The 21067-nt window shown below is 43.8% G+C and overlaps 1 protein-coding gene across 4 annotated transcripts in view; it reads right to left on the bottom strand.

Moving 5' to 3' along the window:
• Positions 1-2836: 2836 nt before the first annotated feature.
• si:dkey-264d12.5 (myosin-11) overlaps positions 2837-21067 on the bottom strand; it is a 36864-nt gene continuing 18633 nt past the window's right edge. For 3 of the 4 annotated variants that reach the window (XM_020483028.2, XM_020483027.2, XM_031824853.1), the window contains 9 exons: positions 18436-18618; positions 17985-18121; positions 17662-17827; positions 15552-15664; positions 15286-15427; positions 9343-9479; positions 8988-9120; positions 3617-3678; positions 2837-3472 (listed from right to left, as the gene is read on the bottom strand). In XM_020483028.2, coding sequence (XP_020338617.1) covers positions 3241-3472; positions 3617-3678; positions 8988-9120; positions 9343-9479; positions 15286-15427; positions 15552-15664; positions 17662-17827; positions 17985-18121; positions 18436-18618 — 1305 coding nt within the window. In that variant the 3' untranslated portion in view covers positions 2837-3240. The remainder of the gene's footprint in view (positions 3473-3616; positions 3679-8987; positions 9121-9342; positions 9480-15285; positions 15428-15551; positions 15665-17661; positions 17828-17984; positions 18122-18435; positions 18619-21067) is intronic. The other variant, XM_020483029.2, reaches the window with a different exon arrangement.

The raw sequence follows: 21067 nt of genomic DNA, 5'->3' as shown, positions 1-21067 counted from the left end.
AGAACGGTGATCTCAGGATATGTCTAGACTCGAGATCTCAACAAAGCAATCAAGAGAGAGCATTTCAAGTTGCCAACCAGAGAAAAGATAATGTCGCAGTTTGCTGGAGCAAAGTCGTTCAGTAAGCTTGATGCCTCATCAGGATTCTGTCAAATGAAGCTAGATGATGCAAGCTCAAGGCTATGCACATTCAACACACCTGAGGGCAGGTAAAGATTTCTTTGTCTACCATATGGGATTCTCTCAGCGCCAGAGGTCTACCACAAGACAATCCACATGATCGTTGAGCACATCCCAAGAGTGGAGACCATGATGGATGACAAAAGAAGAACAAGACGCAAGAGTGAGACAAGTGCTGGACCTGACACGGAAAGTCAGCCTAAAACTAAACAAGGACAAATGCGAGTTTGGAGTGAAAACACTTACCTTTGTGGGAGACGTCCTTTCAGGGGATGGAGTCAAACCAGACCAGAGGAAAACATCAGCCATCAACAACATGGAGCGCCCAAAGAACAAGGACGATGTGAGACACTTCATGGGCATGATCACCTACCTTGTTCATACCTCAACTGTCAGCACAGTCCGCTCCACTCAGATGTCTTCTGGAACATAAAAATGAATGGGAATGGTCCCATGAACAGGAAAACTGCTTCAAAAACCTAAAGAAGACAATCACAGAAGAGCCAGTGCTCAGGTTCTATGATCCAGAGAAAAACACAAGGACGCGTCACAGTTTGGCCTGGGAGCAGTTCTTCTGCAACAGCATGACGACACATGGCAACCCGTCACTTATGCGTCCAGAGCCTTGACAGGCGCAGAGACAAGGTATGCACAAATAGAGAAAGAACTACTGGCGAGCGCATACGCTTGCGAAAGGTTACACCAATACGTCTACGGACGAGACTTCGAAGTAGAAACCGACCACAAACCATTGGTGTCAATCATGTCTAAGACACTGAATGATTGTCCAATGAGAATCCAGAGAATGTTGATCAGACTGCAAAAGTATGATGTGAAGATGATCTATACCCCGGGAAAGTTCATGTTCGCCACCGAACACTCTTTCTTGAGCAGTAGACAAGGAGAGTTTCGTCACACAGAAAAACACAGATTCAGGCCTACGTTGACATGATGGTAGCATCACTTCCTGTGTCTTCTGAGAGAATGGAGCGGATCAAAAGAGAGACCACAGCTGACCAAACAATGACAGAGTTGAAAGAAAAAAAGAACTGTCCAAGGAGAATACAGGATTACTGGAAGTGCAGAGCAGAGCTCACCGTTGTGGATGACAGTGTTCAAAGGCAACAAGATTGTCATTCCCATGACACTACGCAAAGAAATGCTACAGAAAATACGCGAGGGCCACTTGGGTGAGGAAAAATGCAAATGACGAACACGAGAAGTAATGTACTGGGCCAAGAATGAACCAGGAAATCAGCCAGACCACTGATTCATGTGAACTGTGTTTGACCTACAGGCCAAAGCAGCAAGCAGAGCCGCTAATGCCTCATCCAGTACCCAACAGACCCGACTACAAAGTTGGAGTTGACCTTTCTGACTGCAATGGCAAAAGTCACATTGTTGTTACCGACTACTACTCAAACTACCCTGAAGTAGCAACACTGCCAACTACCTCCAGCAAAGCTGTAATCACCTACCTGAAGTCAGTCTTTGCAAGACATGGGGCTGCGTCTGAACTGTACTCAGACAATGGCCCGCAGTTCTCAAGTTTCGATCATTCACTGACGACTGGGGATTCCGACACAACACCTCCAGCCCCAACTTCCCAAGGTCCAACGGCTTAGCAGAGAGTTCAGTCAACATTTTTAAAGGTCTGTTGAAAAAGGCACACTATGGAAAGGAGGAATTCCTAAAAAATCTGATGATCTACAGCAGCGCACCGCTGCAGAACGGACTTTCACCTGCACAAATGTTGATGGGACGTTGTGTCAGAACCAACCTACCCATCCATGAGGACTTGCTAACACCCAGAGGTGCTCACAAAGTCAAACTTGTGAAGGAACAACAGAAAGACAAACAAAAACAGCGACACGACAAAAGTGCAAGACACTTACCTGAACTGAAACCTGGAGATCAGGTACGACTCCGAGACATCACCACAGGAATCTGGATCCTGCAAGGGTGTGTGCAGAGAGAAGTTGCACCGCGATCCTATGAGATCCAAACGGAGTGTGGATCACAACTGAGACGAAACAGAGTGGATCTAAGGCTTCAGCCATTCATTCAAGGGACTAAGGATCATCAGGAGGATACTGCTGAAGCGTCAAATGCCTTTAGCAATGGACAATTCAGTCAGAACACCCTGACTGACAATGAGCGCTGTCCACAACTGTTTCAGGAAGAACTTCAGCAGAACGACCAAAAAGGACTGTCAGAGCCCCTGAAAGGCTTATTGAGAATTGCTAAAAAAATATATACATTTTTTAATTGGGGGGAAAGAAATGTGTTATTGAAAATGACGTGTTGAGGTTGCAGGTTGAGTAAACAAATGTGATGTGACATGTGTAGTTACATAGAAAAGTAGTTTCCTTTTAAAGGAAGGAAGATGTGTTGTTATGTGTTAATAAAATTTTGACTACGTTACCCAGCAGGCTATGTGGGGGGCAGGGGGATGAAGAATGCCTTGCATGGCTAAACAAGGAGTTTTCTAGCTGAAGTATATGTTCATTAAAAGTAGTTAAACCTACGCCCCGGTTTGTCATTATGTAAGGAACAAACATAACACTGCCCACCCCTTTTTGGTAAGAAGCTGACCAGTGGGGCTGGAGAAATCTGACCTCTCTCAAATTTATAGACAGAGCTATGAATACAAGGATTGACCATCCATGATATCAAAATTATAGTTTTAACCATGTTTTGTGTTTGTTTACAAACATTGGGAGTAAAACAAGCAGTTGAATGACAGTTGAACTGAGCTCAAGAGGCATTTGTTATATTCTTGAAGAATCAATGGATACATGTCATTCATTTAAGTCCAAAAGTGGACATAGTGACTGCTGATTGCCCCTTTAAATACTGACAATGTGAAAATATCAAAAGTTATATCATGACACAAAATGAACTTTAAATAGACTGAAACCACAATGCATAGAATATATGTAATTTAAAAATAAAACAACTAGTCCTGTCATGGTATTATTCATTGCAGCATTCCCTTCTTAAGTTTGGCTGTATCTGCCTGTCTGTCCTCACACCTCATCACTGTCCGAGCTCAGTGCGTCAGAGGTTGTGGTCAGCCCTGGTCAGAGGGGGGGTCAGGTTCAGATTGCTGTCCCACACCCCTGGGGATGAGGTCAGGTTCAGATAGCCCATCTCCACAGGCTGCGTGGTCAGGGTAGAGCGTGAAGAGGTGAGTGAAGAGCGTGGAGAGGTGGCTTCCTCTGTGTGACTGGCCTTGCACCTATAGATGTTGTCCAAATGGCTTCTCATGTCAAATGCTCCAGGCAGAACTCTGTTGACCACAGAAAACATTCAATACAGTGTCTTACTTTGAGGAAAGTGCAACAAAGATTGCATGTAAGATGCTCTGTTAAAGTGAACACAGTATCCTTTCATGACAATGGCGGTTTGGAAAAAAAAGGTGAAGTTTCTCTACCTGGTTTCCAGAAGGCTAGACGTTAGCAGTATGCTCTCAAAATGAGACATTTTCCTCGATTCCTGATTTTTTTTTAAAGAAGGAAACGTGGCATGTTATGGTGAGGCAAAATCCCACTTCCAAGTCAACCTCACTTTGAACCATATCCTGCACACCGAGCTAGCACTCTCCAGCCACAACTTTATCCATCATCATACACACACAATCAATTAAACTCGCTCTGTTCTGTGCAGTGCTGTGTTTCGGGATTAAATCATCAAATAAATTCCATATAGCAAGAATGCATCCAGGGTAAGTCTAGGCTCATGAAAACATGTGGAAACATGAGAATGTTGAACGCACAACTGGAGTTGTTTGTTGACTACCTTAAAGTGCGATTCCATCATGATTCAACCTCTGTCATTATCTCAAGCACAATACCCTACATGTGTGAAAACGGTGCATTTCTATGCGATTCACAGTGACGTGGGGAATAAGAAAATAACCTCCCTTTTGCTAGAAACTCATTGCAGGTTTTGAAAATCACAGTTTGTCTTACTTTTAACCCTACCCTGTGATTTCTCAGAAGCAATTTTAGGACTTTTCTTCTCTTTTTATCAAAGCAAATATGAGGAAAACGGTACTGAAGTTCTACCAACACATTGACTGTATGTCGTACTCGCGCTGGTAAAACATTGGCCAACTGCTATTCAACTTCTCGAAACACCTTTGTCCACTTTGAGGATAACACCGTGCCACCGATGCAGCCCGCTACCAAGAACTGTGGGCTCTCCTTCTTTGTGGCCGACATGAGTAAGACATTTAAGCATGTTAACCCTCTCAAGGCTGCCAGCCCAGATGGCATCCGTAGCCGCGTACTCAGAGCATGCTCAGGCCAGCTGGCTGGAGTGTTCAAGATGTTCACCATTGCTTTCTTGGGTACAGGAACAAAGGTAACTGAACTAAAGGACTATCGCCCCGTAGCACTCACTTCCGTCATCATGAAGTGCTTTGAGAGGCTAGTCAAGGATCATATCACCTCTATTTAACCTGATACCCTAGACACACTTCAATTTGCTTACCGCACTAATAGATCCACAGACAATGCAATCACCAACGCACTGCACACTACCCTATCCCATCTGGACAAGAGGAATACCTACGTAAGAATGCTGTTCATTGACTATAGCTCAGCATTCAACACAATAGTACCCTCCAAGCTCATAATTAAGCTTGGGGCCCTGGGTCTGAAGCCTGCCCTTTGCAACTGGGTCCTGGACATCCTGACGGGCCGCCCCCAGGTGGTGAAGGTAGGAAACAACACCTCCACTAAGCTGATCCTCAACACAGGGGCACCACAAGGGTGTGTGCTCAACCCCCTCCTGTACTCCCTGTTCACCCATGACTGCATGCCCACGCAAGCCTCCAACTCAATCATCAAGTTTGCAGACGACACAACAGTAGTAGGCCTGATTACCAACAATGACGAGGAGGTGAGGGCCCTGAGAAAGTGAAGCTAGAAAAATAACCTCTCACTCAAAGTCAACAAAACAAAGGAGCTGATTGTGGACTTCAGGAAACAGCAGAGAGAGCACGCCCCTACCCACATCGACGGGACAGCAGTGGAGAAGGTGGAAAGCTTCAAGTTCCTCGGCATACACATCACTGATGATCTGAAATGGCCCACCCACACAGACAGTGTGGTGAAGAAGGCACAACAGTGCCTCTTCAAACTCAGGTGGCTGAAGAAATTTGGCCTTGGCCCCTAAAACCCTCAAACTTTTACAGATGCATAATTGAGAGCATCCTGTCGGCCAGCATCAATGCATCACTGGGGGCAAACTACCAGCCCTCCAGAACACATACAGCACCTGATGTCACAGGGAGGCCAAAAAGATCATCAAGGACATCAACCATGCGAGCCACTGCCTGTTCACCCCACTATCATCCAGAAGGCAAGGTCAGTACAGGTGCATCAAAGCCGGGACCGAGAGACTGAAAACAGCTTCTATCTTAAGGACATCTGATTGTTAAATAGCCATCACTACCCGGTTTCCACCCGGTTACGCAACCCTGCAACTTAGAGGCTGCCGCCCTATATACAGACTTGGAATCCCGTAATCACTTTAATAAATGTTTAAAATGTGTACATCCTGCTTTACCAATCTCATATGTATATACTGTATTCTATTCTACTGTGTTTTACTCAATGCCACTCCGACATTGCTCAATCTAATATTAATAATTTTCTTAATTCCATTTTTTAAACATTTAGATGTGTGTATCGTTGTGAATCATTTTTAGATACTACTGCACTGTTAGATACTACTGCACTGTTGGAGCTAGGAACAAGCATTTCTCTACATTCGCAATAACTTTGATTTGATAGAAACGTGCTGTTTTCACATACAGTTGAAGTCGGAAGTTAACATACACCATAGCCCAATACATTTAAACTCAGTTTTTCACCATTTCTGACATTTAATCAGAGTAAATATTCCCTGTCTTAGGTCAGTTAGGATCACCACTTTATTTTAAGAATGTGAAATGTCAGAATAATAGTAGAGAGAATTAGTTATTTCAGCTTTTATTTCTTTCATCACATTCCCAGTGGGTCAGAAGTTTATATACACTCAATTAGTATTTGGTAGCATTGCCTTTAAATTGTTTAACTTGGGTCAAACGTTTTGGGTAGCCTTCCACAAGCTTCCCACAATAAGTTTGGTTTATTTTGGCCCATTCCTCCTGACAGAGCAGGTGTAACTGAGTCAGGTTTGTATGCCTCCTTGCTCACACACAATTTCTTGTTGTCCTTAAGCCATTTTGCCACAACTTTGGAAGTATGCTTGGAGTCATTGTCCATTTGGAAGACCCATTTGCGACCAAGCTTTAACTTCCTGACTGATGTCTTGAGATGTTGCTTCAATACATCCACATAATTTTCCTACCTCATGATGCCATCTATTTCGTGAAGTGCACCAGTCCCTAATGCAGCAATTCACCCCCACAACATGATGCTGCCACCTCCGTGCTTCACGGTTGGGATGGTGTTCTTCGGCTTGCAAGTATCCCCCTTTTTCCTCCAGACATAACGATGGTCATTATGGCCAAACAGTTATATTTTTGTTTCATCAGACCAGAGGACATTTCTCAAAAAGTACAATCTTTGTCCCCATGTGCAGTTACAAACCGTAGTCTGGCTTTTTTATGGTGGTTTTGGAGCAGTGGCATCTTCCTTGCTGAGCGGCCTTTCAGGATACGTCGATATAGGACTCATTTTACTGTGGATATAGATACTTTTGTACCCATTTCCTCCAGCGTCTTCACAAGGTCCTTTGCTGTTGTTCTGGGATTGATTTGCACTTTTCGCACCAAAGTACGTTCATCTTGTTGGGGAATAATCAGAATTGGTTGGTAACATAGGTAAGATGTTTTATATTCATCATATGTTTGTAAGTTACTTCTCATCAGAATGTTATTTTTGTATAATACTGTGGCGGGGTTGCAGTTATCTGTTCTATGTCAAGACTAAGTTGCATGGTCCGCAGAGAGGGGAGAGGTCAAGGTATCATCATGTGTAAACATATCTTTTGCTCCACTGTGTCTGTGTGCCAGTCACTCCCTACTTTTCCCATCGGGGAGAGGAGGATGGCAGTGTCTGGAATCATTCTATGCTCCCCGTGAGCTTGTCCAGGATTGGTTGTATTTAGAGTTGGTTGTATCTAAATGACAATTTGATAAATGCCTGTTGATATGGAGGATTGGTTTATGTTTCTGGGTTTGAGTAGGGAGACAAAGCTGAACGATTTATTATGTCTATGCTGTCTGACTACGTGTGTTCTTTGCCATTAAAGGATCTCAGTTGCAATGTGTAAGGGGCTCTCAGAGAATTCATTGATAGACACTGAATTGCCTGAGAGTCACAGGGTTGTGATAGAGCTCATATAATTAAAGATGGACTTTGATAACTAACTGACTTGTGTTGTGGTTTGCTCCCATGATTTGGTAAATAGAGGAAATTTCCACGACAATCTCTAGGAGACAGAACGCGTCTCCTTCCTGAGTGGTATGACAGCTGCGTGGTCCCATGGTGTTTATACTTGCGTACTATTGTTTGTACAGATGAACGTGGTACCTCCAGGCATTTGGAAATTGCTCCCAAGGATGAACCAGACTTGTGGAGGTCAAACATTTTTTTCTGAGGTCTTGGCCGGATTTCGTTTGATTTTCCCATGATGTCAAGCAAAGAGGCACTGAGTTTGAAGGTAGGCCTTGAAATACATCCGCAGGTACACCTCCAATTGACTCAATTAGCCTATCAGAAGCTTCTAAAGCCATGACATTTTCTAGAATTTTCCAAGCTGTTTAAGGGCACAGTAAACTTAGTGTATATAAACTTCTGACCCACTGGAATTGTGATACAGTGAATTATAAGTGAAATAATCTGCCTGTAAACAATTGTTGGAAAAATGACTTAAGTAGATGTCCTAACCAACTTGCCAAAACTATAGTTTGTAAACAAGACATTTGTGGAGTGGTTGAAAAAGGAGTTTTAATGACTCTAATCTAAGTGTATGTAAACTTCCGACTTCCACTGTATGTAGATACTGGTATCGTGCTGGAGATAATGAATATGACGTTGTAAAGTGGTGGAATTGCACTTTAACAAGCAGCTACATTGCCCCTATAAGGGAATCTGTTATTGCTCTATCAATTTTTTTATTATTTTAAATTCATGATATATGCCCTATTGATTCTTGAAGAATACAACTTGTAAATTCCTCATGAGCTTAGCTGCATTGTCTGACCCCATCAGAAACCAAACAATATTGTTTTACTCCTCTGATGAATGTATAACCTGAAAACATGGTTAATTAAAATGTCATTTCGGTAGCTTTTTTGTTGTTGATTTATTTGATCATTTCAAACACAATACAACCACATGTACAATGGATGGCCAGACCTTGCATCCATAGCTCTGTCTTTGAGCGGTTACATCCCTGAGCCTTTTACCAAATAAGTGGCAGGGTGAGCCACTTTGTTATTGTTTGAACTGCAGATTGCAACTTTAAAACGCTGCTAAGTATGAAGTCAAATTATGACTTTCCAAGAACACAGACTCTGGGAAATCTAAATAGTTGGATACTTTAACAACTTAAACAACAATTCATATTTCTGGGTTTCAGGTAGCCTAGTGGTTAGAGCGTTGGGCCAGTAACTGAAAGGTTGCTAGATCGAATCCCCGAGCTGACAAGGTAAAAAAATCTGTCATTCTGCCCCTGAACAAGGCGGTTAACCCACTGCTCCTATGCCGTCATTGTAAATTAACTGACTTGCCTAGTTAAACAAAAAAAGTTTAAAAAATAATAATAATCTACGCCACCCAATGTACCTGTACATTAGCACTGCGTGCTTTATGGAGATTCTTTAGTGCGTGCTGCAATGCTGCTCCGTTAGGAATCAGACCGGACATCTCCACTATGGTGTCCTGTAGGTGCTCACTTTCCTTCTCCAGGAAATCCACACTGGAGAATGAAACGATAGGAAACAGCACACTTAGCCACTCCCCAGAGACATCCAACACTTAACAACACGACAGGAGGTTCAGTAGCTGTGCTAAATGGTGGAGCTGTACTCTCATTACTGTGCTAAATCGGAAGTGATTAGTAGTACCTGTGTTTAGTACCATTGCTGGGGTTCAGTACTGTATTGAGTGGTGTTAGTGGGGGGAGGGGTGTTCTGAATACCTGCATTGAGTGGTAGTGGCAGCAAGCACACTCTTGTTTGTTTTCTCCTCCACATCATTCAGTTTTCCGAGCAGATCCCTCTTCTCTGCCAGCAGTTTCCCATTTTCCTCATTCATGTTCACTATCATCTCTTTCTCCTAGAGAAAACAGAGAAAGTTCCTTAGTTCTGTTTTGCATGCATGGCATCAATTGGCATTGTCCAGAGTGTGTGACATGAGGGAGCAGCAGATTTAGGGCTTGGACAGACCACCAAGACTGTTGGCCGTGGTACCTCTGCCCAGCATGTCGGCAGTCATTTTTGTGTGTGTTCAAATAGCACAGTACATCGGCCGTCAGCCTGGTTAAAATACTCCAGGCCAGAACGGGTTGTAGCGTTGCTTGCTTTGTTCCCATTGGTATGTCCATGTTCTGTTAGATAGCCAAAACTAGCTCTGCTGCGCTAATGTTGCTAGCTAGCTAGAATTTGTATAACGTCCTGGCTCATACTTTAGCTAGATAGCCACAACTGTGTCCCACCCTTAATCTTGTAAAAAATGGCCTTCTCTCTTATGTCCCTTCCTGCCGTCCTCCCCAACTTTCCTCTGTACTTGAATTAAATGCCTGCTCTTAGTATCTCTATTCCACTGCTCCTGCTATCTCTGCACCATCACTGTCCATATCAGGCTTTTTGCTTCTGCCTCGATCATTGAAACTACAACATCCTCGCTACCAAGTGCTTGTTTAGCCAGTATATCAGCTTCCTCGTTCCCCTCCATCCCCACATGGGCTGGGACCCAAGTAAAACTTGTCTGTATGCCCATCCGTCTAATCCTGCCATGGGTTTGTAGCACCTCATACAGCAGGTCTGGTCTGCTACGGGACCTAAAGGACTGGAGACTCATCAACACTGCACATGAATTAGAGCAAGTAACTACATCCTTCACCCTCTGCAAGGCCAACAGAATGGCCATCAGCTCTGCCGTATATACAGCCAGATGATCTGTAATACGTTTCCTGACTGCCACCCCATGTTCCTGCACTACAAATCCTGACCCAGTAGGTCCTGTCCTTGGATCTTTTGAACCATTGTGTAAATGGATGCAAAATCCTGATACACAGTTTCCAGACGTCTCTTAAACAAACCAGATGGATCAACACCCTCCCTATCTGTCTGTAGTCTCTCCAACACTTCTAGATCAACTACTGGAGGCTGGAGTAGCCATCGTGGATTTACAGGAATAGCTACCATTGGACTAAACTCCCTTCCATGCAGTCCCATCTCCCTAACCTAGATATTACCCATCCACCCAATGCGTGTGTTCTGTCTTCGCTCATGTTCCCAGCATGCCTGTGAAATCAAACCAAAGTTTGTCACGTGCGCCAAATACAACCTTACAGTGAAATGCTTACTTATAGGCTCTAACCAATACATACAGACACCGGTTAGTCAGGCTGATTGAGGTAGTATGTACATGTAGATATGTTTAAAGTGACTATGCATATATGATGAACAGAGAGTAGCAGTAGCGTAAAAGAGGGGTTGGCGGGTGGTGGGTGTAACACAATGCAGATAGCTCGGTTAGCCAATGAAATCAATTTCACATGAGACATCCCTTGTCCCTGTAGGTTGATCCAATAATTCAGTGCCAGCTGCTGTCTCCTAATCTGCAATGGCATATCCCCCATCTCCACCTGTAGTGCAGCCACTGGGGAGGTCTGAAACGCCCCACTATATATCCTGAGTCCTTGCCCCTGTATGACATCTAGCCTTTCCAATGAGGTCCAGGCTGCAGAACCAGATGCTATACTGCCATAGTCTACTACAGATCGGATCAATGCAACATACATGGTCCTCAATGAGGAACGCCCAGCCCCCCCACTCCTTCCCCGTCAGACAGCGCATCACATTTAGCACCTTCTTACACTTTCCCACCACTCTCTCAATGTGTTCTGCACAGGTCAGTCTAGTGTCAAAGTATACCTCAAGGAACCTGAGGGCTCCACCCATTCAAAGTTCCTCCCATATAACCTCAAGCATACCTCATCTCCCATCATCCTCCTTGTAAAGAACACAGTTCTCTACAGAGAACCTGAACACCCACATTAATGCCCACCACACTACCTCATCAATTGCTTCCTGTATCTTCCTGGTTATGTAAGGCACATTCCTTCCCCTCTTCCATAAGGCCCCATATATGCAAATAACAACCTCCCAATATCCGGCTATACCTGAGAGTAAACATAATTGATCATGATTGAGAACAACAGAGGACTAATCACACTCCCCTGCGGTGTACCGTTATCCACCAGGTAGCTGCCTGATAGGGACTTTCCCACCCTCACCTGGATAGACCTTCCAAACAGGAAATCCTTTAGCCAATTGTACGTTCTTCCACCTACCGCCATAATATCAAGCTTGATTAACGACCCCTCCTTCTGCATCATATCATACACCTTCTCCACATCATATCATACACCTTCTCCACATCAAAAAAGACAGCTACAACAGTCTCCTTGTTCACCTGAGTCTTCCTGACCTCTGCTCCTAAGCAGAGCACTGGGTCCATAGTTCTCCTACCCTTCCTGAACCCACTCTGATGTGGCGATATTCCATAATCTTACATACATGTGATGTTAAAGCTATTGGCTGATAGCTTGTTGGCCTCATTGGGTCCTTCCCTGGCTTCCGGATTGGTACCACTACTGCCTCCTAACTGCCTGGTAATTTCCCCTCCTCCCACACTCTGTTGTACAACACCAACACCTTATCCAGGGCCTCATCACTAAGCTGGGTCAACATAACATAGCACACCTCATCATCCCCAGGTGAAGTTAACCCAGCCTTACCTATTGCCCTTTTCACCTCTACCATGGTAAATGGTGCATTCAACGCATCATTTGCATCCTCCCTCCCATCTAGCACTCCAGGATGCTCCTCTCACGTTCTCTCTCTCCAACCTCTGCCACTCCTCTGACAAATATGCTGAGCTATGCACTTGGACAAATGCTTTGGCCATCATCTCTGCCTTCTCATCTGTTACTGCCAGTCGTCAACACTGGATAATCCCAATCCCTTCTGACCCCACTCATCCTCTTAATCATCCCCCACACTTCTCCCATGGGTGTCGTCCTTCCAATGGTGTCACAGAACCGACGCCAACATAACCTCTTTGCCTGACGGATAGTTCTCTTCACCAGGGCCTGAGCCTGCTTATACTGAATCAGATGGAAGTTATGCGTCCTTTTTAGTACTCTAAATGCCCTGTTCCGACTCCTCAACATTGTCCCACACTCCTCCGTCCACCATGGGACTGTTTTCCTCCTCCCTGAACTCTTAGGTATAACCTCAGTAGCTGCCCCCACTAACGCTGTTCTCACCCAGTTATTCATACTATCCATATCCCCTCTCATATCCACCCGAGTCATCACCTCACTCAGCTCTTGAAAGTGATCCCACTTTGCCCTTCCAAACACCCACCTGCCTACTCCATCCACTGACACCTCCTCCTCCCTACTGTGAATACTATGAGGTAATGATCACTCCCTACTGTCGACTCCTCCCATACCTCCCACTCACAGATTCCTGCCATTGCATTAGATGCCAGAGTGAGGTCCAAGGCAGATTCTTTCCCTATGGCTACATCAATCCTGGTCCCTCGGCCATCATTCAGGCACACCAGGGCTGCATTCCAAACACTTAAAAGACACACCCTATACCCTCAGCCCTCAAATTAAGTGGACACTTCAGAGTAAGTATCATGACGTCTGACGAGTATACACTTGCAGGGCAAGGGGCGAGGAAGGAAGGAATTATTTTTTAAATGGACCGCCCTTGCCTGGAAATTCATCACTGGCTCATCCCGCGATGATTGTGTTTTCAGCCACCAAGTAGCTTGTGGGTGATTTATATGCACTACAGTCAGTTATGATTACATGTCTACTTATATTAACTATATAATAATTAATATATGCCTACTGTATGATAGCTATCAAATTAATTAGCTAAATAACGTTAGCCTGCCTAGCTACTTCTGAATAAGGAAAATGTTTTATTTCCACAATTTCCAAAAACTATCCAAACAAAAAACATAATTACTTTTATGAGACATGTTTGTGCATTAGTAGCACAATTTCTAACTATTTACATTCGTTTTTACCTACCTAGTAAGTAAAATGTTCAATATGTTGACTCCATATTGACATTGATGTTCTCGCTGACTTTTCTTAGCAGATGTACAATCATCACGAATTGAATTATGGGGCGTTTCAGGCCCCGAAGTGAACATAATTGTATACTCGCAAACTCCATTAAAAACGAGGGCTGAGGGGGCTTACGTTGCAAACTTCCCTTGCTTGGCTAATCATTTGGACCGATGACAAATATGGATGCGGGGATTCCCCCAAGAGCATGTGGATGAGGGTTAAGGGCTGTTGACCTTTGAGTTTGAAACGCAGCCCAGATCTTTCATCTCTATCAGATTTTCCATCACTTGGCCATTTCCCCCCACATCTCTGTCCCTACGAACCACTACGTATCCTTGTATGATAAAACTCCACAGTCAGTTTGAGCCATGTTTCGTGCACACGAATCACATCAGGTTTTGCTGGCATATCTAGAATGAACTGCTTGAACTCCTGCCCATTGACCAACAGACTTTGAGCATTTGATTTTATTTACCTTAATTTAACTGGGCAAGTCAGTTAAGAACAAATTTATATTTTCAATGATGGCCTAGGAACAGTGGGGGTAGAACAACAGATGTTCACCTTGTCAGCTTGGGGATTCGATCTTGCAACCTTTCGGTTACTAATCCAACGCTCTAACCACTAGGCTACCTACCACCCCATTCCAATGCACATCTACTAATCATGAATAAGCTTTTGTAGCAGATGAATGGATTACGCTATAGAAAATGAACACAGGTCTCAATCTCTCAAGCACAAGTCCCCTTCCATGTGTAGCAGCCTGCTAATATCTATAGTTCAAGTCTTGCCACTGCCAACATGGATCTAATGTAGCTAGCTAGCTAGCGAACACACCCTCCTGTCTGTCTGCACCTGTCCGAACAGCATGTTAGCCTGTCCACTTTGGATATACTGTATGTTGAAATCAAGTGGCCTACCTGGATAAGATGCTTATTTAGAGCTCAGAATGAGACCGAGTTGCTTATCCACTTTATGTAGCCTCGCCCACTTATTTGAATCAATAAAAACTCCCCCCCCCCCCACGTAGTATAAGCACTCGGATGCAAGCGTTAGCATAGTTAGCATTCACATTAGAGTTGGAACTGCTTGTTGTGAGTGGCAGCGGGTAGGGCTTGGTTTGTATGTGTTGTGGGGGGAAGGTGCAGAGCACAGAAAGAGCGAGAGAGACGAGACCAAAAATACAACGAGAGCCAGTGGCTATGAGGACGCAAAATGAGCTAACATTCAATCTTGACGAGTACTCGATTATGAAAATTCTAATTCTAATTAAATTGATTTGAATGAATAATCAATGCAGCCAAAATTCACTCTGATTTGTTACGACCAATGATGTATATAAACCCCATTGGTTACTATCTACAGTGGCTAGATAGCTAGCATGGAGGAAGCTTTCCCATTTGTTTTATGAAGTGTGATTGGCTTAGCTAATTACTGTATATTGTCAAACTTAAGCAAAATACTGTTTATCCTTCAAGCGCAAAACTCCCTTAGCTCGATGCAAGACTTGCAACAGCAAAAACAAAATTGTCAAAATTATTATTTTAGTTAACTGTTTTGAACATGAAAGTGTCTGTGCAGGAAAAGTGCCCTCTTTTCTCCTTCTTGTTGTCACTCCTTTCCCTCTCGCAGAAGTTTGTGCTCTCTGATTGGCTCAAAGTTGTCAGGCACACAACAGGTGGTACCTATTGTTGTGCCAGGCAAGGGAGCGGACCCCTATTGTGCAGGCTGACAAGCTGGCTGGTGGGTCTGACCTCTTACCCTGGCTGATGAGGTTAAGGCGAGAGCCAGGTCTCTCTCAAGGCTTTGAATCCTCTCATCACGACATCCTGTCTCCTTCAAATAAATCTGTTTGGCTCGCCGCATTTTGGCTTTGTGCTGAGATCGCTTCTCGGCGTTCTTGCTGTGGGAGCAGAGGAAACCAAACCACACAGCGTTGTTGAGCACCAGAAGAGAGTGAAAGTGTGACTACAGTAGCTAGGCTAAGTCCCTGGTTTTGCTTTGAGAATGTTCTCTAGGATCTTTACCTTTTCTGTAAATCCAGGCACGTGAGAACTTCCATGAGCTCCTCTGTTAGTTTCTCACAATCCTCCTGCCTGGCCTCCAGGCATTCCTTCAGCTTTACATAATCAGCAGGAATCTGTGGTCAGTCAGACAGGCAGGCAGACAGAAAGACATGATCAACATCTACATAGGCTAGATGAGGGTCTCAGTTTACATTTGTTCCAATACCATACAATTCTGACTGAAACACAGATACAGTGGGGTCTGAAATTATTGACACGCATGATAAAGATGAACAATAATGACAGTATAAAATAAATAATTCAAATAATGAACTGTGTTGTATGCTAAAATTGTTGTAGAAATTATTTTATACTAATATAGTTTGCTAGTTATATATGAGAGCCTCTTACCATGAATAATAACAGGGGAGGTTAGCATGTCTTGGGGGTATGACATTTGACCCGCTATAACTTTCTCACTCATTATTATTCGTAATCATGGTAGCATCCACATTAATGTAGAAGCGTTTAGAGACATATTCTTATTTAGAATAAAAGTGACTCCAAAATGATACAATACATTATTTAGCATAAATTTTGTTTGGGCACAAAATAATCTGAAACCAACTGCAAATGCGTTGGCAACACACTGTTGCTGGTATTTTGGCCCATTCTTCCATGCAGATCTCCTCTAGAGCAGTGATGTTTTGGGGCTGTTGCTGGGCATCACGGACATTCAACTCCATCCAAAGATTTTCTATGGGGTTGAGATCTGGAGACTGGCTAGGCCACTCCAGGACCATGAAATGCTTCTTACGAAGCCACTCCTTCATTGCCCGGGCGGTGTGTTTGGGATCATTGTCATGCTGAAAGACCCAGCCACGTTTCATCTTCAATGCCCTTGCTGATGGAAGGAGGTTTTCACTCAAAATCTCACGATACATGGCCCCATTCATTCTTTCCTTTACACGGATCAGTAGTCCTGGTCCCTTTGCAGAAAAACAGCCCCAAAGCATGATGTTTCCACCCCCATGCTTCACAGTAGGTATGGTGTTCTTTGGATGCAATTCAGCATTCTTTGTCCTCCAAACACAACAAGTTGAGTTTTTACCAAAAAGTTATATTTTGGTTTCATCTGACATATGACATTCTCCCAATCTTCTTCTGGATCATCCAAATGCTCTCTAGCAAACTTCAGACGGGCCTGGACATGTACTGGCTTAAGCAGGGGGACACGTCTGGCACTGCAGGATTTGAGTCCCTGGCGGCGTAGTGTGTTACTGATGGTAGGCTTTGTTACTTTGTTCCCAGCTCTCTGCAGGTCATTCACTAGGTCCCCCCGTGTGGTTCTGGGATTTTTGCTCACCGTTCTTGTGATAATTTTGACCCTACGGGGTGAGATCTTGCGTGGAGCCCCAGATCGACGGAGATTATCGGTGGTCTTGCATGTCTTCCATTTCCCAATAATTGCTCCCACAGTTGATTTCTTCAAACCAAGTTGCTTACCTATTGCAGATTAAGTCTTCCCAGCCTGGTGCAGGTCTACAATTTTGTTTCTGGTGTCCTTTGACAGCTCTTTGGTCTTGCTCATAGTGGAGTTTGGAGTGTGACTGTTTGAGGTTGTGGACAGGTGTCTTTTATACTGATAACAAGTTCAAACAGGTGCCATTAATACAGGTAACGAGTGGAGGACAGAGGAGCCCCTTAAAAGAAGAAGTTACAGGTCTGTGAGAGCCAGAAATCTTGCTTGTTTGTAGGTGACCAAATACTTTTTTTCCACCATAATTTGCAAATAAATTCATTAAAAATCCTACAATGTGATTTTCTGGATTATTTTTCCCTCATTTGTCTGTCATAGTTGAAGTGTACCTATGATGAGAATTACAGGCCTCTCATCTTTTTAAGTGGGAGAGCTTGCACAATTGGTGGCTGACTAAATACTTTTTTGCCCCATTGTAAATATCCTATTTTGGCATACAATATAGCTCAGTATTTGTATTATTTATTTTATACAATCATTGTTGCTAATCTTTATCAAGGGCCGCACTATACATTTAGTTATTTGACAGCTTTCTCTTGAAATGAAGAGAGAGTGCCATGCCCCATGGTCAGAGGGTGCCAGGTCACTCACCTCCTGGCTGGCAGTGCCAGTCTGACTCTGTAGGACATCTAGCTGTGTCTGCTGGCCTTTAAATCGGAGGCTCAGCTCTGAGTTAGTGCAGTTCAGGGAGGCTTCCACCTCTCGCAGGGAACACCCCTCATCCTGCAGCTCCTCCTCCCTCTGCTCCCACATCCTCCTGAATGAACCACACACACACACTTTTAGACCAGGACCACATATCTACAACTGCACAAGCAAACCCCTACAAGACCATAATTGACCATCACACAGCTGGTTGCTGGTTTAAACAGTTTAACTGAAGCAGCAGAGGGGCCTTTAGTAGGAGAAGGTACCTGTGGAGCTGGTTGTCCTGAGTCCTAAGGGCCGTGTATCTTGCTGCCTCCTCTTGCTGGCCAGACTCTGTGTTGCGGTTTCTTTCCACGTTCAGCTGGTGCTCTGTGCTCTTCAGCTGCTGCTGCAGACCCTGCATCTGAGTCAAAGAGGCAGCGGAGGGAAGGGATAATTTACCTTGTGTGAAAAGTACTACTACTATTATTCTGTTTGGCTTGGCCAGAGAGCTCAGAACTACAGATTTTATTTCTCTCTCTATGGGTGCCAATCGTATCCACAGTAATGCAACTGACTCAACTAATCGGCGTGGAATTTAAATTAGTTTAATGAACTGGAACAAAGTTGATTGGAACAAATTTCACTGTCCCTCTGCGGAAATGGATTGGCAACCCCTGGCTTGAGACTATAGGCTGAAGATTATGAATGACACTGTACTCCTGCATGGTGTCTCACCTCTACCTCCATGGCTTTGAGCTTGGCCCTCTCAGCGCTCAGCTCCTCCTGCAGACGGCTGCAACTCTGGGCTTTCTGGCTGCTCTGGGCCAGCCCCTCTCTCAGCTCCCTACTCTCCTGCTGCAGAGCCCTCTGCTCCAGATGGCTGACCATAGCCTGGTCCTGCTTCAACTCAGCACACATCTGAACACCACCACAACCACACACACAACCAGTACATTTACATACAGAGAAACCATGATTTGTTTTCACAAAATGTAATCCATAAAATGGTCCTTTGGAGGAAGGATTGTTGACATACTGTACAAGTCAAAAGTTTGGGCACAAGGGTTTTTCATTATTTTTACTATTTTCTACATTGTAGAATAATAGTGAAGACATCAAAACTATGAAATAACACATGTGGAATAATGTAGTAACCCCAAAAAAACAATCAACATTTATTTTGATAAGCCATTTTGATTTGCCACCCTTTGCCTTGACAGCTTTGTACACTCTTGGCATTCTCTCAACCAGCTTCATGAGGAATGCTTTTCCAACAGTCTTGAAGGAGTTCCCACATGCTGAGCACTTATTGGCTGCTTTTCCTTCACTCTGCGGTCCAACTCATCCCAAACCATCTCAATTGGGTTGAGGTCAGGTGGAGGCCAGGTCATCTGATGCAGCACTCCATCACTCTCCTTGTTGGTCAAATAGCCCTTACACAGCCCGGAGGGCCATCCCACTAAGCGCAAACCAGATGGGATGGCGTATTGCTGCAGAATGCTGTGGTAGCCATGCTGGTTAAGTGTACCTTGAATTCTAAATAAATCACTGACAGTGTCACCAGAAATGCACCCCCAATCCATCACACCACCTCCTCCATGCTTCACGGTGGAAACCAATCATGCGGAGATCATCTGTTCACCTACTCGGTTGGAACCAAAAATCTCAGATTTGGACTCATCAGACCAAAGGACAGATTTCAGTGAAGCATTTTGGGCTGCAATCTGAGGTGCAGTTTGGATAATGAACTTATCCTCTACAGCAGCGGTAACTCTGGGTCTTCCTTTCCTGTGGCGGTCCTCATGAGACACAGTTTCATCATAGCGCTTGATGATTTTTGCAACTGCACGCGAATAAAGTTCTTTACATTTTCTGGATTGACTGACCTTCATGTCTTAAAGTAATGATGGACTGTCATTTCTCTTTGCTTATTTGAGCTGTTCTTGCCATAATATGGACTTGGTCTTTTACCAAATAGGGCTATCTTCTGTATACCACCCCTACCTTGTCACAACACAACTGATTGGCTCAAACACATTACGAAGGAAACAAATTCCACAAATTACTAATTACTTTTAACAAAGCACACCTGTTAATTGAAATGCATTCCAAATGACTACCTCATGAAGCTGGTTGAGAGAATGCCAAGAGTGTGCAAAGCTGTCATGCAAAAGGTGGCAAATCAAAATATATTTTGATTTGTTGAACTCTTTTTTTGGTCTAATTAATGAAAAAAGCATACAATCAAGAAGGACATTAACTCTGCATCTCTTCTAACTATTTTCTTTTTTCACAACTGCCACCAGTTTGGCACTAAAACATTTACAACAAAGACCTATTGACATAGAGAAATAAATAAGTGTGTAAAAAAAATTATAAAAAACACCAGTGGTATTCACTAATTCTCCATGCACTGTAATTTACTAATTGATGAGAGTTATTGATAAGAGCTAGGTAAATTATCAATCCTTTGGATAAGGGGATTGTAAATATAAATTATAAATATAAATTGTTTTAGATGTATATTACCTCATGATCTTTGGAGACAAATGTGAAACCAGTCATATGGCAGCAAACTGAAGCACATCAACATGACAGGTAGGCTGTGTGTGCCCCGTTCCCACACTGAAGTATATCAACATGACAGGTAGGCTGTGTGTGCCCCGTTCCCACACTGAAGCACATCAACATGACAGGTAGGCTGTGTGTGCCCCGTTCCCACACTGAAGTATATCAACATGACAGGTAGGCTGTGTGTGCCCCGTTCCCACACTGAAGTATATCAACATGACAGGTAGGCTGTGTGTGCCCCGTTCCCACACTGAAGTATATCAACATGACAGGTAGGCTGTGTGTGCCCCGTTCCCACACTGAAGTATATCAACATGACAGGTAGGCTGTGTGTGCCCCGTTCCCACACTGAAGTATATCAACATGACAGGTAGGCTGTGTGTGCCCCGTTCCCACACTGAAGTATATGAAATGCTGTGCTTACAGAATTTAAATTGTACGGCCTTATAACTTGCAGGGATAAATCTTGGAGACACAAGCCAAATGAGATGACAAGCCAAATCCGCGAAGAGTGACAGTTGGGCCAAATTGAACCTTTGTGCACCCTAGATGTTTAAATTTCAGCCCTATTGCTCAAAAGCAATAATAGATCATATTTAACATATTACAAGTTGTTCAATCGCCCACTTCATGGAATCGTCACGGAACGCAAACCAAGCCTGGCAGTTTAAACCTGGAGCCTGGCACACGACGACTGGACTGCTGTCATATCAGTTCCATGATCAGTTTTTTTTTTCACCTTTATTTAACCAGGTAGGCTAGTTGAGAACAAGTTCTCATTTGCAACTGCGACCTG

The sequence above is a fragment of the Oncorhynchus kisutch genome, linkage group LG5 (genome assembly GCF_002021735.2).
Source record: "Oncorhynchus kisutch isolate 150728-3 linkage group LG5, Okis_V2, whole genome shotgun sequence".
NCBI classification, from domain to species: Eukaryota; Metazoa; Chordata; class Actinopteri; order Salmoniformes; family Salmonidae; genus Oncorhynchus; species Oncorhynchus kisutch.
Note: the sequence above shows the minus strand (reverse complement) of the source record. Positions and strands in the feature narration are given on the sequence as shown.